General features: G+C 31.5%; 1 protein-coding gene across 9 annotated transcripts in view; it reads left to right on the top strand.

The window, feature by feature from the left end:
* The window catches only part of LOC106080367 (mucin-19), a 99,354-nt gene that overhangs the window by 69,697 nt on the left and 9,608 nt on the right, over window positions 1–20,049 (top strand). The window contains exon 15 of one of the 9 annotated variants that reach the window (XM_059363238.1): window positions 5,989–9,813. The exons of 6 other annotated variants lie outside the window; for them this stretch is intronic. In XM_059363238.1, coding sequence (XP_059219221.1) covers window positions 5,989–6,233 — 245 coding nt within the window. In that variant the 3' untranslated portion in view covers window positions 6,234–9,813. Of the gene's footprint in view, window positions 1–197; window positions 3,333–5,988; window positions 9,814–20,049 lie in introns of those variants that run through there. 2 more of the 9 variants (XM_059363240.1, XM_059363239.1) reach the window with 2 other exon arrangements.

The raw sequence follows: 20,049 nt of genomic DNA, 5'->3' as shown, positions 1-20,049 counted from the left end.
CGTTGTTATCATTTTTTTATATATTTTGTCTCAGTGTGTTTACATCTTTATTTTGGTTTGAACTTTTTATATTATTTTGAATCAACAACAAAACTAAACATAAGCTTCATTCAATCTATAAACTAACTTAATTGTTTTTCCTTTTTTTATTTATTTCTTTTAATTATATTCTATTCTTACAACAAACAACAAAAAAGAAAAGATGAACAATATAAAGTCGTGGCGAACCCAACGATACGACAATGATAAATAAATAAAAATAAAAACAAAACTCTGTTATAGAAAATTTAAAACAAAACGAAATCAAGTTTTAATGAAAATTTCTCTCCTCCAGATGAAAATTTAGCGCAACAGCGCAAACCTCGTATTCAAAGTTGTGGAACACATTTTCATACAATTTAAATAAATCTATTTATATATTTTTACCTTTGTTTAAGTATGTATTATGTTTATTAAAACCAAACCAAAAAAAAAGAAAACAAACAAAACGGTAAATTAAAATAATACCCCAAAATATTAGTCAATTCATTATTGAGGAAGTCTTTTTGATTTTGATAATCCGCCCGCCGTGTATTGTAAATTACATGCCCTTTTGCAAAAATTGTTGACTTTCAAAAAATTAAAAAAAGAACTATGTTATAAAAACTATAAATTTTCTTACAGTGTAGCGTCGTATAAACCCTTGCAGGCGATATTAGTTTCCAAGTTTTCCCCTTTGATGTTAATTAAATTTACATAAAAAGAAAATTTACCTTAAGGTTTATTCAAACTGAGGGGAATTTAAAAGTAAAGTTAATATATACAAAAATTTAGAAGCAATACATACAATAACATATTTTTTACTCTTTTTCTATACTCTACCACGCATCTAAAAATAAGGACACGCATACAATATTTTTACAAATTATGGATTGTTTTTTTAAATTATGTAGTGAAAATATGAAGTTGATCAGAGAAAGTTTAAATAGTTCACATTTCATTTCTGATAAGTCTTTATAATAATTGTCATTTACTCAAAGATCCATTTTGTTGCATAACCATATTATCCAGGATTCACTAATAGAAGATTGCGTTAGTTGCAATAAATCGTAGAAAGGCCCATGCACATTAAAAATGTCAAAATATGCTGAATTGACATCCTTAAGCCTAGTATTGACTTCGACTTTTCACACGAACAACTGTCAAAACACGCTTAAAAAAAGGTAACGAAGATAATGCGAACACATTTCGTAGAAGTGGTACTGAGTTCTAGGAGCAAAATAGTAGCGTCATTCGCTGCATCAGGGTAAATTTCGCACAATTTTAATTGCAAATGTAATTAAATGCTTATGAAATCGGCCGTATCAACTCTGCTTCAGTACTGTTGTCTTTGTTGCGTGTTGTTGTTTGATTTTTTTATGTTCCGACAAAAAAAACAGAGCCCTTCGGATTTCTCAACAATTTAAAAGGCATTTTCGCTGTGAATGAAGTCAGTACGGTTAACTGCTTTCTGTAATCACATTTAGTGAGACCTATATATTATCTATAAAAGGATATTTATATTTAATCCGTTACGTACAACCGTCGTCATTGAGCAAAATAATAGCGACATGTCGTTGTGTCATTAAAATTTCGCTACAATTAATTGCAAATGTTATAAAAACTCACGACTGGGTTACAACATCTCTGCTTCAATGAATTTGCTTTTATTGTGGAATTTTTGTTTTTGTTATGTCGTCCAATAGATTGTGGCATATTTCGCAGCCTATTTACAAACAAATTTCCCGAAAATGAAGTTAGTACTTGATTTATGCTGCTACTTTTAAAGATAAGTGGTTTTAATTCAGTGGTACACGAAATGAAAAGATTGATATTGTTTTAAAGAAAGCATAATATTAAATAAAATTATTGATCTTTTGTTTCTTAAGCCTAGTATTGACTTCATACATACATATTTCCTTTATTTACAATTATATACTCCAATTGTAAATAAAATATAACCAATAGTAAACTGTTCAGTGTGAACATAGGGCATCAACAAGCTTTCTCAATCTAGCTCTGTCGTTGGACAAAACCTTAGCTGAAAAGCCGACTGAAACCAAGAGAATAAGAATACATATGAAATGTGCATTAACGCTAGCGTAAAGCAAATTTTAATTTTGTGCTCCACTGTTTTAATTTTATTCACAATAGATATATTTCTACAGGTGGCCACACTTAATTGTGAATTACATATCATGGCAATCCTGAAGACAGATGTTCTACAATACATAAACCTGTAATTGTAAATTATCCAGAACTTGGTTATACTGGATTGATGTCATGTCCATACAATTTTCGCTGCATTGCACTGTATAGTACTAAAAGTTTCGTGTTTTAATATGTTCTTAATCGATGTGTAACAATCATTCATAGAGTGAATCCCCACAATCTGATATCGATTACTTTTAGCGCACTTCGAAGCAAGGAGGAATCTAATGGTTGGCTCATATTTAATGGCATCGTTAAGTGTAGTAAATTGAAAAGTTTTTGATGGTTTACATGCACGTCTCTGTACGAACAGAAACTACATAATTTTCATACGCAATGATTGACATATAGCCCAACTATAACGACATTTAAAACGTGTAGATAATGATAGGCCCCTTAAAATTTGTGACCCCTGTTTATTTTACAACGTGGTAACCAAACAAAAGTGTATAAAAAGTATATTTAAAGTATGCAAAGCAGACTAGCGGAATCTTGGTAATTTTAAATCCCCATTTAGTTTGTGGTACTTCACGAAAAGAAGATTGGAGAGAGCAGTAGAGTAATCGTTATGAAAATGGCGACTCAAGAAGGACTTTTAGGGCCTTTAAAAAATAGAATCCAAATTTTGTGCAATTTGAAAAATAATATTTGAAAGTTAAATATAACTATGCATGTATTAGAGCTGGGAAGGACCTTTATGTTTTGGAAAGTTCTGGCTTCAACTCGTATGCAATATGAAAGTCCATAAATTTCGCTCGATTTTCTTAAGCAATTTTAGGATTAGGATTAGACCAGTAAAGCTAGACTTCCTATAGAGAAAAATTTTTAAAAGTAATACTTTTTTGATTGCATGAATTTTTTTAAACATTCGAATATTTGTGAAAATATGCATGTGTGTCCTTTTTCATTGAGTAAGTTGGGAGTGTTATTAGTAGGGTCCCTAGAGAACAATTATTATGCAGAGTCAATTTTACTTATTTTTTTATATGGAAAAGTACACACAATACAACGGTTTTGTTCGTTTTTCTTTTGTTTTCTACAGTTTATAAAACAATGTTAAGGGATTTTTTGAAAGCAAAAAAAAAAAAAAAAAAAAAACATAACATATAAGGATATACACCATAATACTTTTTAGAAATATATTTAAAAAATCGTTAATGAAGAAAAATAAAGTATGAAATTGTGATTTTTATGCAAATCAAAACAAAACAAATAAACTGTTTTATTTTGCTCTTTATCCTTTAACCCTTTTTATCCTTAGCAAAAAAAGGAAATTTCCCCCTTAAGAAAAAATAATGAAAAAAATAAAACACAACTAAAAGATATTGTAAATATATAAAAAAGAAAAGCAAAATTAAAGCACAACATTTGCTTTAGGTTTTGTTTTTTCTATCCCCATCACAAATCATTTCACGCGGTTTTTTCTACCACCATTTCGCAATTTTATGGCCCGCCTGTCTTTAAAATAAATACTTGTTTCTTTTTTTAATGATTTTTTTCTCAAAGCTAACACCCACCAGTATTTCTTTTTTTTAACTTAATTATTTCTCTTATATATTTTAACATAATAATTTTTGTTGTTTTTGTTGGCGTTTTTGTATGAACAATCTAAATATATACATATATATTTATAAATATATATACATACATATGTATATTAAAAAAATAAATATTTTTCTTGAAACTAATCATTTCTCTAACTGGTTCGCATATGAGCCATTAAACCACCAGTTAAACTGGCAGTTGATTTTCTTTAATTCAAATTTTTAAAACGAAAAAAGCTTTATATGCGAACTAGAGATCTTATTTATATAATAATTGTATATTATTTTCTTAATGTTATTGTTATTTTTTCTTTAAGTTTTAAATCACTAATTCGAAAGAGCCAAAATAATGTAAAAAATAAACTGGATGAAAAAGAATTATGGTTGTATTATAAATATAAACTACAAAATGCAAAGAAAGAAATTTGAAAATTTTACAAAAATTAAAAAAATATATTACTCTCAAATTTTAATTTTATTTAGCCGTTCCGCCAGTTGCTCATTTAAATACACTAATTCTTTATGTTAATTACCCCAAGGTGTTTAATGGAACTAATGATAACTAGAATGTTATTAAAAATTTGAATTTCTTTCTGTTGAAATTGAAGAAAAGAAGTTGCCAGCTTCAGTCGTTCAGTACACAAATGGCATAACATCGAAAGACGGGTTTCGATGATGGGCTAGATCACTGCATTCAGTGCCACTGCGAAGAGAGATGGATATAATTCACAATGGCACTGACGATGATTTCTAGCCAATCATTCTCTTGACTTTGAACTTGTAATTTCCTTTGGGGTATGTCAGGATTCACTAACAGAAGGTTAAGACACTTACAAAAACATAAAGTGGATAGGCCCCATGAACATCATTAAGATTGTCAAAATCTGCCTATTGTGACATTGCACATCCTCGCATTATTTTTTCTGTTTATTATACATCTTTTCCAAATACGGCTTGAAATATTTTAATTTTATGTATTTCTTCAATTTGAATTCAATTTGAATATGAACAAACGCACATTGCAACCAAGTAAGAAAAACGTAAACAATGGCATGTGTGGCAAGCTTAATGAAGAAAATTCAAAAAATTTTATGTCGGCTGATCGCTTGGCTTAACCTTGTTGAATGAATCCTGGGTTAATGAAAAATTTAAAAATCTATTGATTTTTTTATTTTGATTAAGCTCGAACTCCAATGTTTAGAACACCCCCAGTGTGCGTCTTCAGAAAAATTCACTTCAGAAGACGCGCATCGGAGGTTTTCAAAATATTGGGGTTTACATAAATAAAACAATTTTTAAAATTTTATCGCCGGTTTTCAATTATTGTTTATGACTTCAAGCAAAAGGAAAATAAATAAAAAGAGTTCTGCAACAAAACATTTGACTTTATTGTAAAATATTCTTTTTATTTGTATCCAATTCAATTAAAAAATGTTAAATTGTGTATATTTTTTTTTAAATTCTGAGTATTTAAATTTTTTTTCTTTGAAAAAAAATTCTTCGAAATTTTCAAATTTCTTGTATCCTGCCATACCTTTACTCATTAATTTATTAACCTGTATTTTCTTTGTATATATACGTCTCAGAGTTCTGGGCTTTTTTAAATAATTTTTTTACCTAAGTAATTAGTAAATCTATTTTGGTTCCTTATCCATAGATGATGACCAAACCAAAAAAGATGACAAATACAGAATTTTGTTTTAAATAATTGTTTTTTTTTATACAATTCGTATGATTTGTTTACCTTTGTTATAAAATGGTTAAAGTTTTTGAAATGATTTATAAATTGTTTGTGTAAAACAATAAACATATTTTGTTAAATTAAACAACAAAAATATAAGAAGAATGAAGAAAATTGTCCAAAACTTTGAATACGATACGTGCAAGTGAAGAACGCTAATAATTAACAAATAATAATTTTTTTATTAAAAAGAAAATGTCTATCTTTTTGAGTTTGTTTTTATTTTTAATTTTTGTATTGTATTGTTGTCGTATTGTTAATAAAAGCCATTGTTTATATATCCATTATTCCTTTTTTTTGCTTAAAAATATTTTTTAATGAAAATGATATGTTCATGTTATGGTTTGCTTTATGATTTTTTAAGAATTGAAATAATATTTTTTTGTTGAGATAATTAAATCTTTTGTTATTAAGTAGTTTATAAGTTTTTTTTATTTTTTTATGTTCCATATTATTTTTTGTTGCTTTTTGCAGCTGGCTTTACCATCGCTACTTCAAAATCGCATGATCCCAATACTAGTTTAAGAAGTTCCTCCTCTACTTGTTCCAATAATACTACTAGCAACAACAGCAACAACGACACTACCAATAATATTACTACCATTACTACAACAACAGCAAAAACAACAAACACAGCCACAACTAAACCCAAATTAATAACTACCAATATCAATCAGAAAACCATCAGTTCTAGTAAATTATTTAATACGAAACTTTAAAAAGATAAACAACAACGATAAACATTAATAAAATTAATATAAAATCTGCTGTATAGCCAAGCTATGAAATAAAAAGAAACACTCATTAATCATTTCGTTACGGGTCATGTTTTCATTACACTTTCCATATTTTTTACTGAACATCTGTCAAAACTCCCATAAGAACGATCTGATTGTGTAAACATTCCGTGCAAACTTGTATTCTAGCTGTAATATATCGCTGCAACATTTTAACATTCGTTGCAATAACTTATACGTGTAAATTATTTTCGCACCAACAGACCTCAATGAACTCTATTTCGTTATAATGGGGTTGACTATGTGGCGTTCGAAGCCTTCTGTTTATGTAAAATAAATAGATAAAGAACTATCAAAGAGTATTTTCGATTACTTTGTTAATTTACTGCTTGTAATTGACCACTAGTAAAGCTAATCAATTCACGGTAAATCATGAATGAAGCTCCAACACAATAGTGGCTCTGAAAAGCAAATAAGCTATTGTGAATGTTTATTATGCCCATATTCCGTTATTCAAATACAAGAGAGCTTTCATTCAGAGACACCAAGGGCGTTATAATATGAGTAAGAATGAAGCTAGTTGGGAGCGTCATAAACTTTCACTATTGATTGTGTGTTTGGAAACAATCTCTTACATGGTTGAATAATGAAAGTAAAAAAAAACTTCAAAATTGTATCCATTAGAAGATCGGTATATATAGGATCTAAATCTAAAAAAATGTAAAAGCTGTAATGAAAAAATACCTGTAATCTCATTTCATTTCATTAAGAAAAAAATTGTATTAAACGTCCATTTTATGAACAGAATCTAGAAAATCCAAGCGTTACAAAATTTTTTAATCAATATAAGAAAAATGACAAATTCGGCTGGGCCGAATCTTATATACACTCCAGCATGGATCGCATTTCTTCTGTTCTTTAAACGGGGCGACCGGTTTATTTTCCAAGGCACCGCTTCATTTAAACTGTTAATTCCAATCATTTCCATTGAAATATCAGCCTAATGGGGATACCTTTGGATTGTACATAGTCTTGTTCTATAGTATTTTTTCCTTCGTTTTCGATATTCGAAAAAATTATTTGCAATCTTTAGACCTTGTTTCCCAAATATAATCCTCGCATTGCACATGATGAGTAAGAAATCTGGTTCATATATGTTTCAGCGTGAATAACCCAGATACGTTCATAGTGGACTGTAATTTTGTTCTTGTCGAGCAACCAATATACAACTAAGAGGTAGCGTCATGAGCATAACAACAAAAATTTACCCCCAACGTAAATACATAGAGTGTCAAATGCCGTAAATTGAAATGTCAAAGTTTTAGAAATAATCTTGTTTTGCAACTTATCTTCTTTAAATGTGTTTTATATTTGTATTTTCATAATTATAACACTGTTTTGTTGCTTATGTGTGGAAAATAGGAAGAAATAGAACATCTTTTTAATTTTTGAGAAAAAAATCGCAGCTGTGATATTTGACATTAGATTTACTACAAAATCAAAACAAAATTAAAAAATTGTACTCAGGTGTTCGCATGACCTCACCTTATAAGCTTATCATCCTACAACCTCCCCGGTAGGATGCCAAAATATTTTCTTTATTTCTTGTTATTTTTATGTGTTTGCCCACTTTCATGTTAATTCCTGTAATAGTCACAAAACACAAAAGCTCTTCAAAAACAATTCACAATAGATCATTACTTGATACTTTAAACAGCTGGACTATAAGTATGGCTCATATTGCTGTTTATTTAAATTCCGCTTAAACAAAAATGTCGTTATTTCTAAACAACGGAAATGTGTACATTACCTTAAGCGGAGTTTACACGGTACATCAATCGTTTACTCATCGAGTGTACGTGTTGATTGTTACCATTGTTTTTCCCAAAAGTGTTAATCGATTGAGTTGTTTTGTTTCCCAATCTAGCGGATTCGCTAGCTTAAGCTTAATACTTTGACTTCACGTCGAAATAGCTGCCAAAACGCATTATAAACAAAATGGTGACGAAGAAAATGCGAACGCATTCCGTAAAAGTTATACTGAGTTCTATGAGCAAAATAGTAGCGATTTGTCACTGCATCAGTATAAATTTCGCTTCAATTAATTGAAAATGTAATTAAATGCTCACGACATCGGCACCAATCAACTCTGCTTCAATACTGTAGTCTTCTTTGTGTGTTGTTGCTTGGACTTTTGTTTGTGTTCTGACGAAGTATAAAGTCCGTCAGGTTTCGCAATGGACAAATAAAACGCTCTTCCCGCTCAATGAATTTTAACGTTGATCAACGCTAACACTCTTCTGACGAAATCATATATAAAAAAGAAAGTAGTTTTATTAATAAATTAATGTTTCTCGCGGTTCATAATTGTTTTTTTTTTTTTTAATTCAAGCAAGAACCGGAACGTTAAATCATTAAATCTTATAATATTGTCATTCTGATTGAATGGTGATACCATATATGTTCTATTTAACATGCTTACCAACACTGGTAAGCATATTAAATGGTTACCAGTGTTGGTTTGTTAAACAAACGACAATAACAGACGGGGATAAGCCAATTCGTTTAGTAAGCATTTATTCTCCATAAAAAAATAAGCGAGAAAATCCACCTAGGGGTTAATTACCCCCTAAGCAAATTTTCTCTGATTACTTCTTTTCACAGCTTTTCCTTTTTCTTCAAATTGTAAATTTATTTTGGACACACCTTATTTTTGACAACTTTAAGGTAATAATTACACATTTATTTTTAAGCGGTAATCATCCAAAAAAAAGATTTAGATTCCATGATTGATGTTCAGTGTATATGTATGTGACGCATACACCTTTATTTTCATTACAATGACCATGCAAAAGGATGTACCGTATAAAATTTGAATACCTTTTTTATTTGATATGCAACAGTCTCTCCATATTTTTATCTTTTTTCACATTTTAAAAATGTCTTTCTGCGTCTTGTATAGATGAAATAATTTTAGAAATTGATTTAAAAAATTTTGAATGCATTTTACGGTTCTAGATTCTGTGAAAATATATACCTATACATGCAAAAAATATCTTATTAATGATTAAAACATATCTATTTACACACTTAACGTCGTACATTTATTTAAAAACACAAGGCAGCTGCTTATATACAAAACAAAAACAACATAAAACAAAATAGGCAATAAAAACACTATTAAGAGTGAAAAAAAATTTTCAACAATTTATTTTTACAAACATATACGCCCAATAAATCTGTAACAAACACTTGCACTATAACACACAGAGGAGAAGAAAAAGGAGAGAGCCACGTGAGGTGGGGTGTATTTTTCGTTTGACAAAAATTCATTCATTAATTAAATAGATTAATGATTGCTTTGTTAAGAACATTCAAATTATCACTTCCTAGAATGAAATAATTTCATATTTTGTTCTGTTAACAAATGGAGGACAAATGATGTGTTACGAAGAATTATTTTTGAGTTTTTTAAATTTAAAATTTCGCTTTGCGAAATAGTCTGCAATTTCAACTGTTTTTGTGAGCTAAAAAAGCGAAAACTGTTATGTCGATATGGCAACTGACATCTCCTTGCTGTTTCAATAAAAAAAAATAACAACTACTGCTGTAGCGGTAGATGTTTGTTTGATTTCGGCATTCGTCTTTTTTTTTTGTTGACTATCAACAGAACAGTGTTGCTAATATGTCAACATTATTTCCTTCCTGACATTTCCTTATTTATTCGCGTTTCGATCTTAAGCTCATGTCATAAAAAGAAAACAAAAACAGAATGAGCTCGTTGAGCTGCCAAGTACAAATTTTGTTAGGTTTTCCCGGTTTAAATGTGTCATGTACACACTAAAGAAGATTTTCTTAAGTTTTTCATTTTCATTGGCACTCCGTTCCGAGTCGGATACTTAATGGAGGTCCCTTATCATTGAGCTTAAAGTAGAAACCGGCGGCACTCAATGATGTGCAAGATGGGCAATAATTCAAAGATAATTGGCGCCACATTTAGCATAAGTCGCTTTCCGGCAGCACTATGTCCAGCAGCCGTCCCAACCACCAAGAAAAGCGGCCGCCGCACGGAAATGTCGATTAGATCTTCAAGTTCTAGTTCCATAAAAGTAGGCCTTTAGATAAAACGGCGTATCAGGCAGACCACCACAGCATTCGTACGATTCAGCCACCTTAACTCATTTTGACAAGGGAAAACGCCAACATGCAGGATGTGTGGCCCGCATGCAACCAGGGGCAACACGCCACAATTAATCTGTCTACCAGACCACTCTGGAAGCATCTAATTTAGCCAACGATTGTTGGATGAAGACGGAAAGTTTTTATCACAACACATAAATATGATGACAAGCTGTAGGCCATAATTGTGCACTATTAAAATACAAAAATTTAAACAAACATTACAAAAGCAATAGTAAACATGTTTGTAAACTTCTTTATCAACCTTTATAACTTCTTTTTCTTATTTTTCCATTTTATGTTATTTTTCCAATAAATAATAGTAAAATGTTTAACCAAAATAAAACTGCTGAAGCAAAACAGCTGTTTTCGAGAATTCGAAATTCCCTCTCCCAAAAATTTTCTCTCCCCATTTAATCAGAATAGGAGGATTTTATTCGAGGGAGAAATTAATTAGGAGTTTATTCCCAGGGAGTTTTCAGAATTGGGCTGATAGAACTCGACAAATGCGATCCATGGTGGAGGGTATATAAGATTCGGCCCGGCCGAACTTAGCACGCTCTTACTTGTTTATCATAATTCATTAGGCCTTCCCCGTTCCACCATTGACTTAATCATTGTCTACTTTGGTTGAAGATTCTGCTGGATTCTTAGCTCTAGTCTCATTCCAACGAAAGCCGTTTCGTTAATTTTTCGTGGAGTTAACAATGAAATAAATTTTCATAGCCTCGTGATAATAAGGCAACTTGGAGCATATTCGTCCCATTTGATATTTTCTTTTTGATTACCGATAGCATGGACAAATTTGCTAAAAATATTCTTAAATATCCATATTTTCAAACAAAATTTGTAAAAATGCGCAAATTCGACTGGGTTGAGCTCTATACAACAGTCAATCAGCTATACTCGAGCTTTATTTGGCAGATTGATTGAGCCGATATATCAATATTGTATTAAAAGCACCTTACAAATGTTCGGCCTGAGAAATCGTAAGTTAACATAAAATAAAAAAAACTTACTTACCTTCCAAGCGTTTAATCATAAAAAATTATTGTTTTTAAAATAAAAACAGAAAACGATGTGTATACCACTGTGCATGCCGTCTCAAAATCGACTGAAACAAGGAGCATAAAAATACGTGCAACTTGCCATGCACGCTACCGTTAACCAATTTAGGGCTTTGTCCTTTTGATGATTACACTTAAAATTGGAATTTCCCACTCCTAAGACCCACTTTCATGGTCTTCTCTGGTAAACCAGCCAATGATTACAGCTTTTAGAGGTTCAAGTGAAACCGGGAGTTTGGGGGATACACGTCCAAAATTTCAGCGTGATTGGCTAGTAGCCATAGCCATACCACATTTCTGCGGGCAACAATTGTGGATTCTATTGGGTTGCCCAAAAAGTAATTGCGGATTTTTTAAAAGAAAGTAAATGCATTTTTAATAAAACTTAGATTGAACTTTAATCAAATATACTTTTTTTACACTTTTTTTCTAAAGCAAGCTAAAAGTAACAGCTGATAACTGACAGAAGAAAGAATGCAATTACAGAGTCACAAGCTGTGAAAAAATTTGTCAACGCCGACTATATGAAAAATCCGCAATTACTTTTTGGGCAACCCAATATGTGCGCAAGAAGTCAAACATACAAAATTGCTATATACTACAGCACTCGACCTATTGAGGGCTCGTATTGTATATCACAAAATGGGCAAATATGGGACAAACTCGTACCTTTTTGTAGCAAATTCACATTTTGCCCTTGAACATTCCACTAAGGAACAGGGGCAAACTTTTCACATATCAATGAGTCCTGTTCAAGTTTTAAGCTCAATGACAAGGGGCCTCATTTTTATAGCCGAGTCCGAACGGCGTGCCGAAGTGCGACACCTGTTTGGAGAGAAGTTTTATATGGCATAGTACCTCACAAATGTTGCCGGCATTAAGAGGGGAAAACCACTGTTTAAAATTTTTTTGATGGTCTCGCCAGAATTCGAACCCAGGCGTTCAGCGTCATAGGCGGACATGCTAATATCTGCGTTACGGTGGTCTCCGTACCTTTTTGTTATCTAGCCATAATTTTGAGACTTTCTATTAAAAAAAACCAACTTTTGGCTTACGTATTATGAAATTGTTGGCTAATCCAATAATTTTTACTAAAAAAAGGGTACATTTCAACAACAAATTAATTTTCATCGATAGTAGACAGGAACATTTAACTATCGATAGTGCCATCGATAGTTTGTCAGCTCTAATGCTGAATTTACATGGCACATCTGATGTATGGTCATTGTAATAGTTTGGTGAAAATAAAGGTGTATTCGTCACATGTACGCATAACCATCAGTCATAGCCGAAAAATCAAAACATTTAATTTTTTCCGATGAATAACGTCTATCGATTACTGTTTACAAAGAAATGTGTAATTAGTAATTGAAGAACACGTTCTGTGACAAATAAGGTAGAGAAATGAGAAGTAAAGTATGAAAAATTAAATAAAATCAAAGAAAAGAAAAAAATGATGTACCGTTTTAGGCAAAAGATGTAATCAACACCTACAAACGATGAGTACGATCATGATGTGCCGTGTAAACTCCGCTTAATAGTAGTGTGATTCTTAGGCGTATAAAAATGTTGTTTCATCGTTTTAAGAACAAGCATAACATAAATCCCAAAATGAATTCCCGCTTTTTACACTTCTACAACTTTGTTAGTATTTTTTTAAGTTTTTCCTATAAATGGTTCTATATATTTTTTTTTAACATTAATTATATTTTAAACTTTGTATTTCTTTTTTTATTTTTTAAGTTAAGTATTATTATTTTTGTTTTGTAATTTTTATACCATTATTATGACTAATACATTAATTAAAACAAAAAGAAAAAAAAAGCAATTTGTTACATATGTATACATGCTACATACATATGTCCATATTAGTATGTGTGTGTGCGTGTTTATATATAAATCATATTATTTTATTTATTATTGTTACGTTGTCTTCCAACACAAAAAAGAAAAGAAAAATTAAAATAAAGCAATTAGAAATGCAAGTTATTAATATAAATAATAAACGTAATAATAATAACAACAATATGAACTCATATTATTAATCATAGTATTATTAAACATTGACATTAAACCTTAATAGAAATTGCAAAACAAAATAGAAAGCAAAATTTTAAATTAAAAACCAAACAAATTAATAAAGATAATGTTTTTCTAATTTACCTAAATAGTTTTTACTTGTTGTTTGTTTGCATGCAGTTCATTTTTGCTAAAAACCAAATGAAAAAAAAAGTACCAAATGTTTGCTATGTTCCATGTTTTATTGCTATGATCTTTCTTTTCGAATTAATACCATCCGTCGTCCATTCGTCCATAATGCCGCTGTGAAAATGATTGGCAACTTACATCCTCAAAAATTGGATTGTTTGTGTTTTTACTTTTAACACGGAGGCTTTCGTTGCCCAACATTAAATTCAAAAGGAGCCCTTACCAAATAGTTCTTTTAGTTGTATGTGTTTTGAAAAGAAAAATAACATAAGAAAATGTTGGCAAAAATTGCAGGAAATGCTTTAAAGAAGCAATTCAAGGTAAGTAATGGTCTAAGAATTGTAGTAGAATATATAGGATATGTGACCATATGGCATTAAATCTATCAATATCCGTCTAGTTTTGATTTTTGGAAAGCCCACAATTTCATTAACCCATCACACATCATTATATTGTCAAGTCCACCAATGGTATCAACAAGTTGTCATTTTTTTATTCAGATGTTTGCTAGGATTAAATTTTGCTTTTAGGTCCCGTATGCACCTCAAGCGTAACATGGTGACAAAAAACTATGCCGCCTTTTGGCAAAATCTGCTACAATTTTTTGCTAATAAAGTACTCATATATCTATATTAAGCGTTATTTTGTGGAAATCAATCCATTACGTGGTGCAAAAATGATCAAAGTAAGAGTTTTATTAGAAAAAAAAATTATTCTCTCTCTTAAATTTCAACTAATCGTTGCAACTAAAGATTTTTAAGATTCGGATGAGACAACTAGTTGATACTCGTCTATAATTTTTTGCTGAGTCCGAAATTTCATCGAATGCAATTTCTCGTTCAATAAAGATATACATAATTCACAATAGAGAGATTTCGAAAGATTTTACTCGTTCACATATGTGGTAGTTCGGCCAGAACAGAATGAGGGCGTTAATGAGCGTTGCGTTAAAAAATTCAGCCCCTCATTTTTTTCAAAATCGAAAATTGACAATTACTGTGAAATTAGTAAAGATACCTCAATTTTCAGCAGGGACTGACTCATCGGCGGTGACATTTGGTCATAAAGTCAAAGCTGACACTACTATTTATAGGCGGATCCTTAACTTTCAAAGCCTTCAAAGTGTGGTTGTCTTGGCGAATATCTCAGTTTTATAGTGAAAGTTTCGGCGAATCAGCTTTAGTATTTTGATGGAATTTTTTCTTTTTTCAAACTAGTTTTATGATTTCAACAGGTTATTGTTTGTGTCGGTCTTTTGATTTTAAATGACTTCTTTCCAATAAAATTTTATGCAAATAAACTGAAAACATTAAGCAATTTTTTAAAGAACCATCTACTCCCCGCTTAAGTAATGTCGCTAATTTCTTCTTCGAACTTATTAAAATCGAACGAAAATCCGCTTTCAATGGAAAAGATGTCCGATAAAAATTACATTCAAATATTGTCGTATATGCTTATTCCGATTTCCATCGTGTCTTTATAAGTCCGTAACTGTTCCTAATTTATTGGAGATAAAATGAGAAAAGGTGGTGAACTAAATATCAGAAACACGAACTGCAAGTAAACTTTTTTCTTTCTTTGCCAACTAATGGATGTCAAATGACCTGGCAGCTAACGTGAGTGTAATATAAAACTTGCTCTCATAGATAAAAGTCTGCTCTCTAATATTAGGTGGGTATTTAGTTCGTGTTTCACAGTGAAAATTAATATTTTTACGATTACTTCAATACATGATTTCATTCATTAGGGCATTCCTTATTATTTATTCGTCATTATTATTTATGATTAAATTTTAATAAAAGTGTTATGTTATCAGATTTTTTTTTAGTTTTTTAAAAAAGTTATCGTGAATAACATGGGTATTTCACTGTGAAACACCTACTTAATTTGTGTTTCCGAGTCCTTAAAATAATTTATTTCATTGCTGATGTAATTCAAATAATTTATAATTAAATATTACTAAAGTTTTTCAGACTAACAATTAAAATGTTTGATTTAAAGACATTTTTTAAAATTTTAAATAAAATTTCAATTAAAATAAAAAAACAAGAATTAAGAGAAAATTCATACATAATTATATCTTATCTTTTTGCTAAATGTATGTCTTTTGGAACAATTTTTATAAAAAAAATGTTTGTCAAGAAAATTCCATGAAGATTTTGGCTTAAATAAACTTTTAATAACTTTTTGTTTAAAAAAATCACAAAAATTTTACAGTTTGAAAAAATTGCATTGGTACTCGGTCTTTAAAAAAATTTATTTAACCTATTAACTACGAAAAATACCCAAGAATAGAGCTGCCTCAGAAAAATTTTAGCTCGAGTTAGGAAAGAACTATCGTAATGAAATTTGGATTAACGTTAAGTGGAGGACTGAAATGTGTTATAACAAATGTTCCCATCATGTTTATTGTCGAAACATGTCGAAAGTTGTCAATTTTTTATATCCCAAAAATCTAATGACAAATTTCTCAAAATTCTTAGGAGTGAAATTTCTGGAATTCGTTTTAATGAATAGTTGCATTCTATATTAAAAAAAACGAAATTTATGACATTAATACTACTTCTATTGAAAACAGATGCGATTTTATGCCAAAATAATTAAATCTACCTTTCTTCGCGAAATGGTCATAAAATATTAATAAAATTAATTTTTTGTTGTTCATTACAATATGTCCTTAAGAAATTTAATTTTAAGGCGGTCCAGTCCTCAGCAAAATGTTGTCTTTTTTGAATATGATAAATATTAAAAGATTTTCGCCCTAACAGACAAAAAACTTGAAAATAAATTTTATCATTTTAAAAGATGTTACTGTAATTTTTTGTTTAGAATAAAACTAGTTAATTTTTTTCTTTAGACGCCCCCCCCCCACCCCCTCCCTGGCTACGTCCCTGTTAAAGATCCATTGGGATTGTACTTGCCACAGTTGCTGAGAGTCATGGCATGGCATAGGCGGACATGCTAACCTCTGCGCTATGGTGGCCTCAGAGCACTATATGCAAAATTTCGGCCAAATCGGTAAAAATTGCGGCTTGTAAGGGCTCAAGAAGTCAAATCATGCTATTGACCGATTTGAACCGTACTTGGCAAAGTTGTTGAGAGTCATAACAGAACAATATGTGCAAAATTTCAGTAAAATGTGGCGTCCAGGGTCTCAAGAAGTCAAATCGGGAGATCAATATATATGGGAGCTATATTTAAATCTGAACGATATGGCCCATTTGCAATCCCCAACGACCTACATCAATACTATGTATCTGTGGAAAATTTCATGCGGCTAGTTTTACGCGTTCGACCGCTATCGTGATTTCGACAGACGGACGGACATGGCTAGATCGACTCACAATGTCGAGAAGATCAAGAATATAAATACTTTACGACGTCCTAGATTAATATTTCGAGTGTTACAAACGGAATGACTAGATTAGTCTGGAGAAAAATACACCATTTATGAACCCTTAGCAGCTACTATATAGAAAAAAAGTCCGATCTGGACCAAACTCGCTGATATCAACTGCTTGTTGATATCAGCAAGTTCTGGCTGCTGATTTTAGATTAAAATGTTTTAACAATTGAGCAGATTTGACATGCTTAATGATGCTCATGGGGCCTATCCACTTTTTGTTTTCGCATGTGACCTAACCTTCTATCAGTGAATTCTGAGTATAAACATGATTTTAGAAGATAGTTTGCCTGCTGTTATTTGAAATAGTTAAAAATGGGAGCCAAAACTGAAAGTTTAGAAAAAAAGTTTATTTGTTGCTCGATGACACGCCTTTGGATTTGACTCAAGAATACTAGACATTTTAAGGAATTTTTAGGCTTATTTAAACGTGTTACCATCTACAAACAGATGAAAACGTTTGGTGCTTCACCAAAAAATTACTGCTGTCCCATTTTTAGCAGACTTCAGCTGTTTCAGCAAACATTTTTGGTGTATTTACTAACAAATTAGAACCGGATCAGTCTATATGAGAGTTGTGTTAAGACCGTCATCGGACCAGAATATGGCCCAATTAATAAAAACTCACTGTTCCCAATTTCTGCGAAATCTGATAATAAATACAGCAGTTATGGGCTTAAGACCCTCAACTCGAAGATCGGTTTATATGGCAGATATACTAAATATGGTCCAATTTGGCCCATGCAAATGCAAATTTACGGTGGCCTCCAATCTGTACCATATTTTGTCGGATTTCAGCGCATTCGGATAATAAATAAAGCTGTTAAGGGCTTTAGAACTTTAGTCTTTATGACAGCTATATCTAAATATGATCCGATTTGGCCCGCTCAGAATTTAAATTGCGTGTAGAGAAAATACGGATATGTGCCAAATTTCAGCTCCATATCCCAATTTTTGATTGTAGCGTGATTACAACACACGGACATCGTCAAATCTTCTAAGAATTTTAGGACGATCAAAAATCTATATATTTGTAGGGTCGGATAGGGATATTTCGATGTGTTGCAATCCGAATGACTAAATTAATATACCCGCAATCCTATGCTGGTGGGTATAAAAATTTCTAATTTCAGAAAAATTTTTAATTTTATTGGGGGAAAGGAGAAAAAGCATCTAATTGGAGATTGACGGACACATTTTAATTACACAACACGTTTTCTTCCGTCTGTCTCCCTTTTCAACGCTCTCAATCACCGTAAATTCTAGTTATATTTTAGAAGAGAACGTCATAAGCCCAGCTGACAAAAATGTCCAATTTCAGTGTTGTATCCAAATACACTCTTATGTCAAATGGTTTTTTTACATTTTAATGTTTTTTCAACATTCTGTTTATTTTTTCACATTAATAATGTTTTAATTTATACGTTTGTAATTACAAATCTCTTATTTTTTGGCTGCCGAACCAATGCCGTGGCAATGCAAATAAAATCTAAAATGTCAATTTGACAGTGTACATAAGTTTGGCATACGAGTGGGAATTTCTACCCCCATTCCCACAAGGTTGTATCGTTGATTTCGTTGTTTTTAGGCTTATGACTTTACCTTCTTTAATCCACCTAGCGTGAATTCATCATTATTATGACCTTGTATATGATCGAATCATATATAAGGTCATGGCGGATCTGACATCTTAATACCGTTAAACCTGGCCGACTGTTAACAGCTGTTCGCGTGAGACCACCTTTTTAAATCCGCCTTTATACAAGATATAGTATAAAAATAGAGATATTGAGCTGAAACTTTGCACAGGTTTTTTTTTTTTTTTGTTCACAAGCAGGTTAAGTTCGAAGATGGGCTATATTAGGCTATTATCTTGATATAGCTCTTATATACAGATTTCGCCGATTTAGGGTCTTAGGCCCATAAAAGTCATATTTATTATCCGATTTTGCTGAAATTTGTGTTAGGCCAGTCGATATCCATATTTGGCCCAGATCGGTCCAGATTAGGATATATCTGCCATATACACCGAACTCTAGATTTAAGGATTTGGACCCATAAAAGGCGTATTTATTATCCGATGTCGCCGAAATTTGGGAGAGTGAGTTAAGTTAGGCCCTTCGATATCCTTCTTTAATTTGGCCCAGATCGGTTCAGATTTGTATATAGCTGCCATATAGACCGATCTCTCGATTTAAGGTATTGGGCCCATAAAAGGCGCATTTATGTCCGATTTCGCCGAAATTTGGGATAGTGAGTTGTGTTAGACCCTTTAACATTATTCTTCAATTTGTCTCAGATTTTGATAGAGCTGCCATATAGACCGATTTCTTGATTTAAGGTTTTGGGCCCATAAAAGGCACATTTATTGTCCGATTTCGCAGAAATTTGGGACAGTGAGATGCGTTAGACTCTTCGACAACTTTCTGCGATTTTGGCCCATATCGGTCCTGATTTGGTTATAGCTGCCATATAGACCGATCTCTCGATTTAAGGTTTTGGACCCATTAAAGTCGCATTTATTGTCCGATTTCGCAGAAATTTGGGACAGTGAGTTGTGTTAGGTCCTTCGACATCCATCTTCAATTTGGCCCAGATCGGTCTAGATTTGGATATAGCTGCCATATAAACCGATCTCTCGATTAAAGGTTTTGGACCCATAAAAAGCACATTTATAATCCGATTTCGCTGAAATTTGACACAGGGACTTATGTTAGACTTTTCGACATCTGTGTCGTATATGGTTCAGATCGATCTATATTTGGATATGGGTACCAAAAATACCAATATTTTGTTCTACAAAATTGAACAATGACTTGTACAATATCCGCTTCGAATTAGGTCCTCATCGGACCATATTTCGATATTTCGATTTGGGGGCAGAAATTATGCATTTTTCACCGGATTATGAGGAAAGGTGGTTTATATTTGTACCGAAGGT

Source organism: Stomoxys calcitrans, chromosome 2 (genome assembly GCF_963082655.1).
Source record: "Stomoxys calcitrans chromosome 2, idStoCalc2.1, whole genome shotgun sequence".
In the NCBI taxonomy this organism is placed as follows: domain Eukaryota; kingdom Metazoa; phylum Arthropoda; class Insecta; order Diptera; family Muscidae; genus Stomoxys; species Stomoxys calcitrans.
Note: the sequence above shows the minus strand (reverse complement) of the source record. Positions and strands in the feature narration are given on the sequence as shown.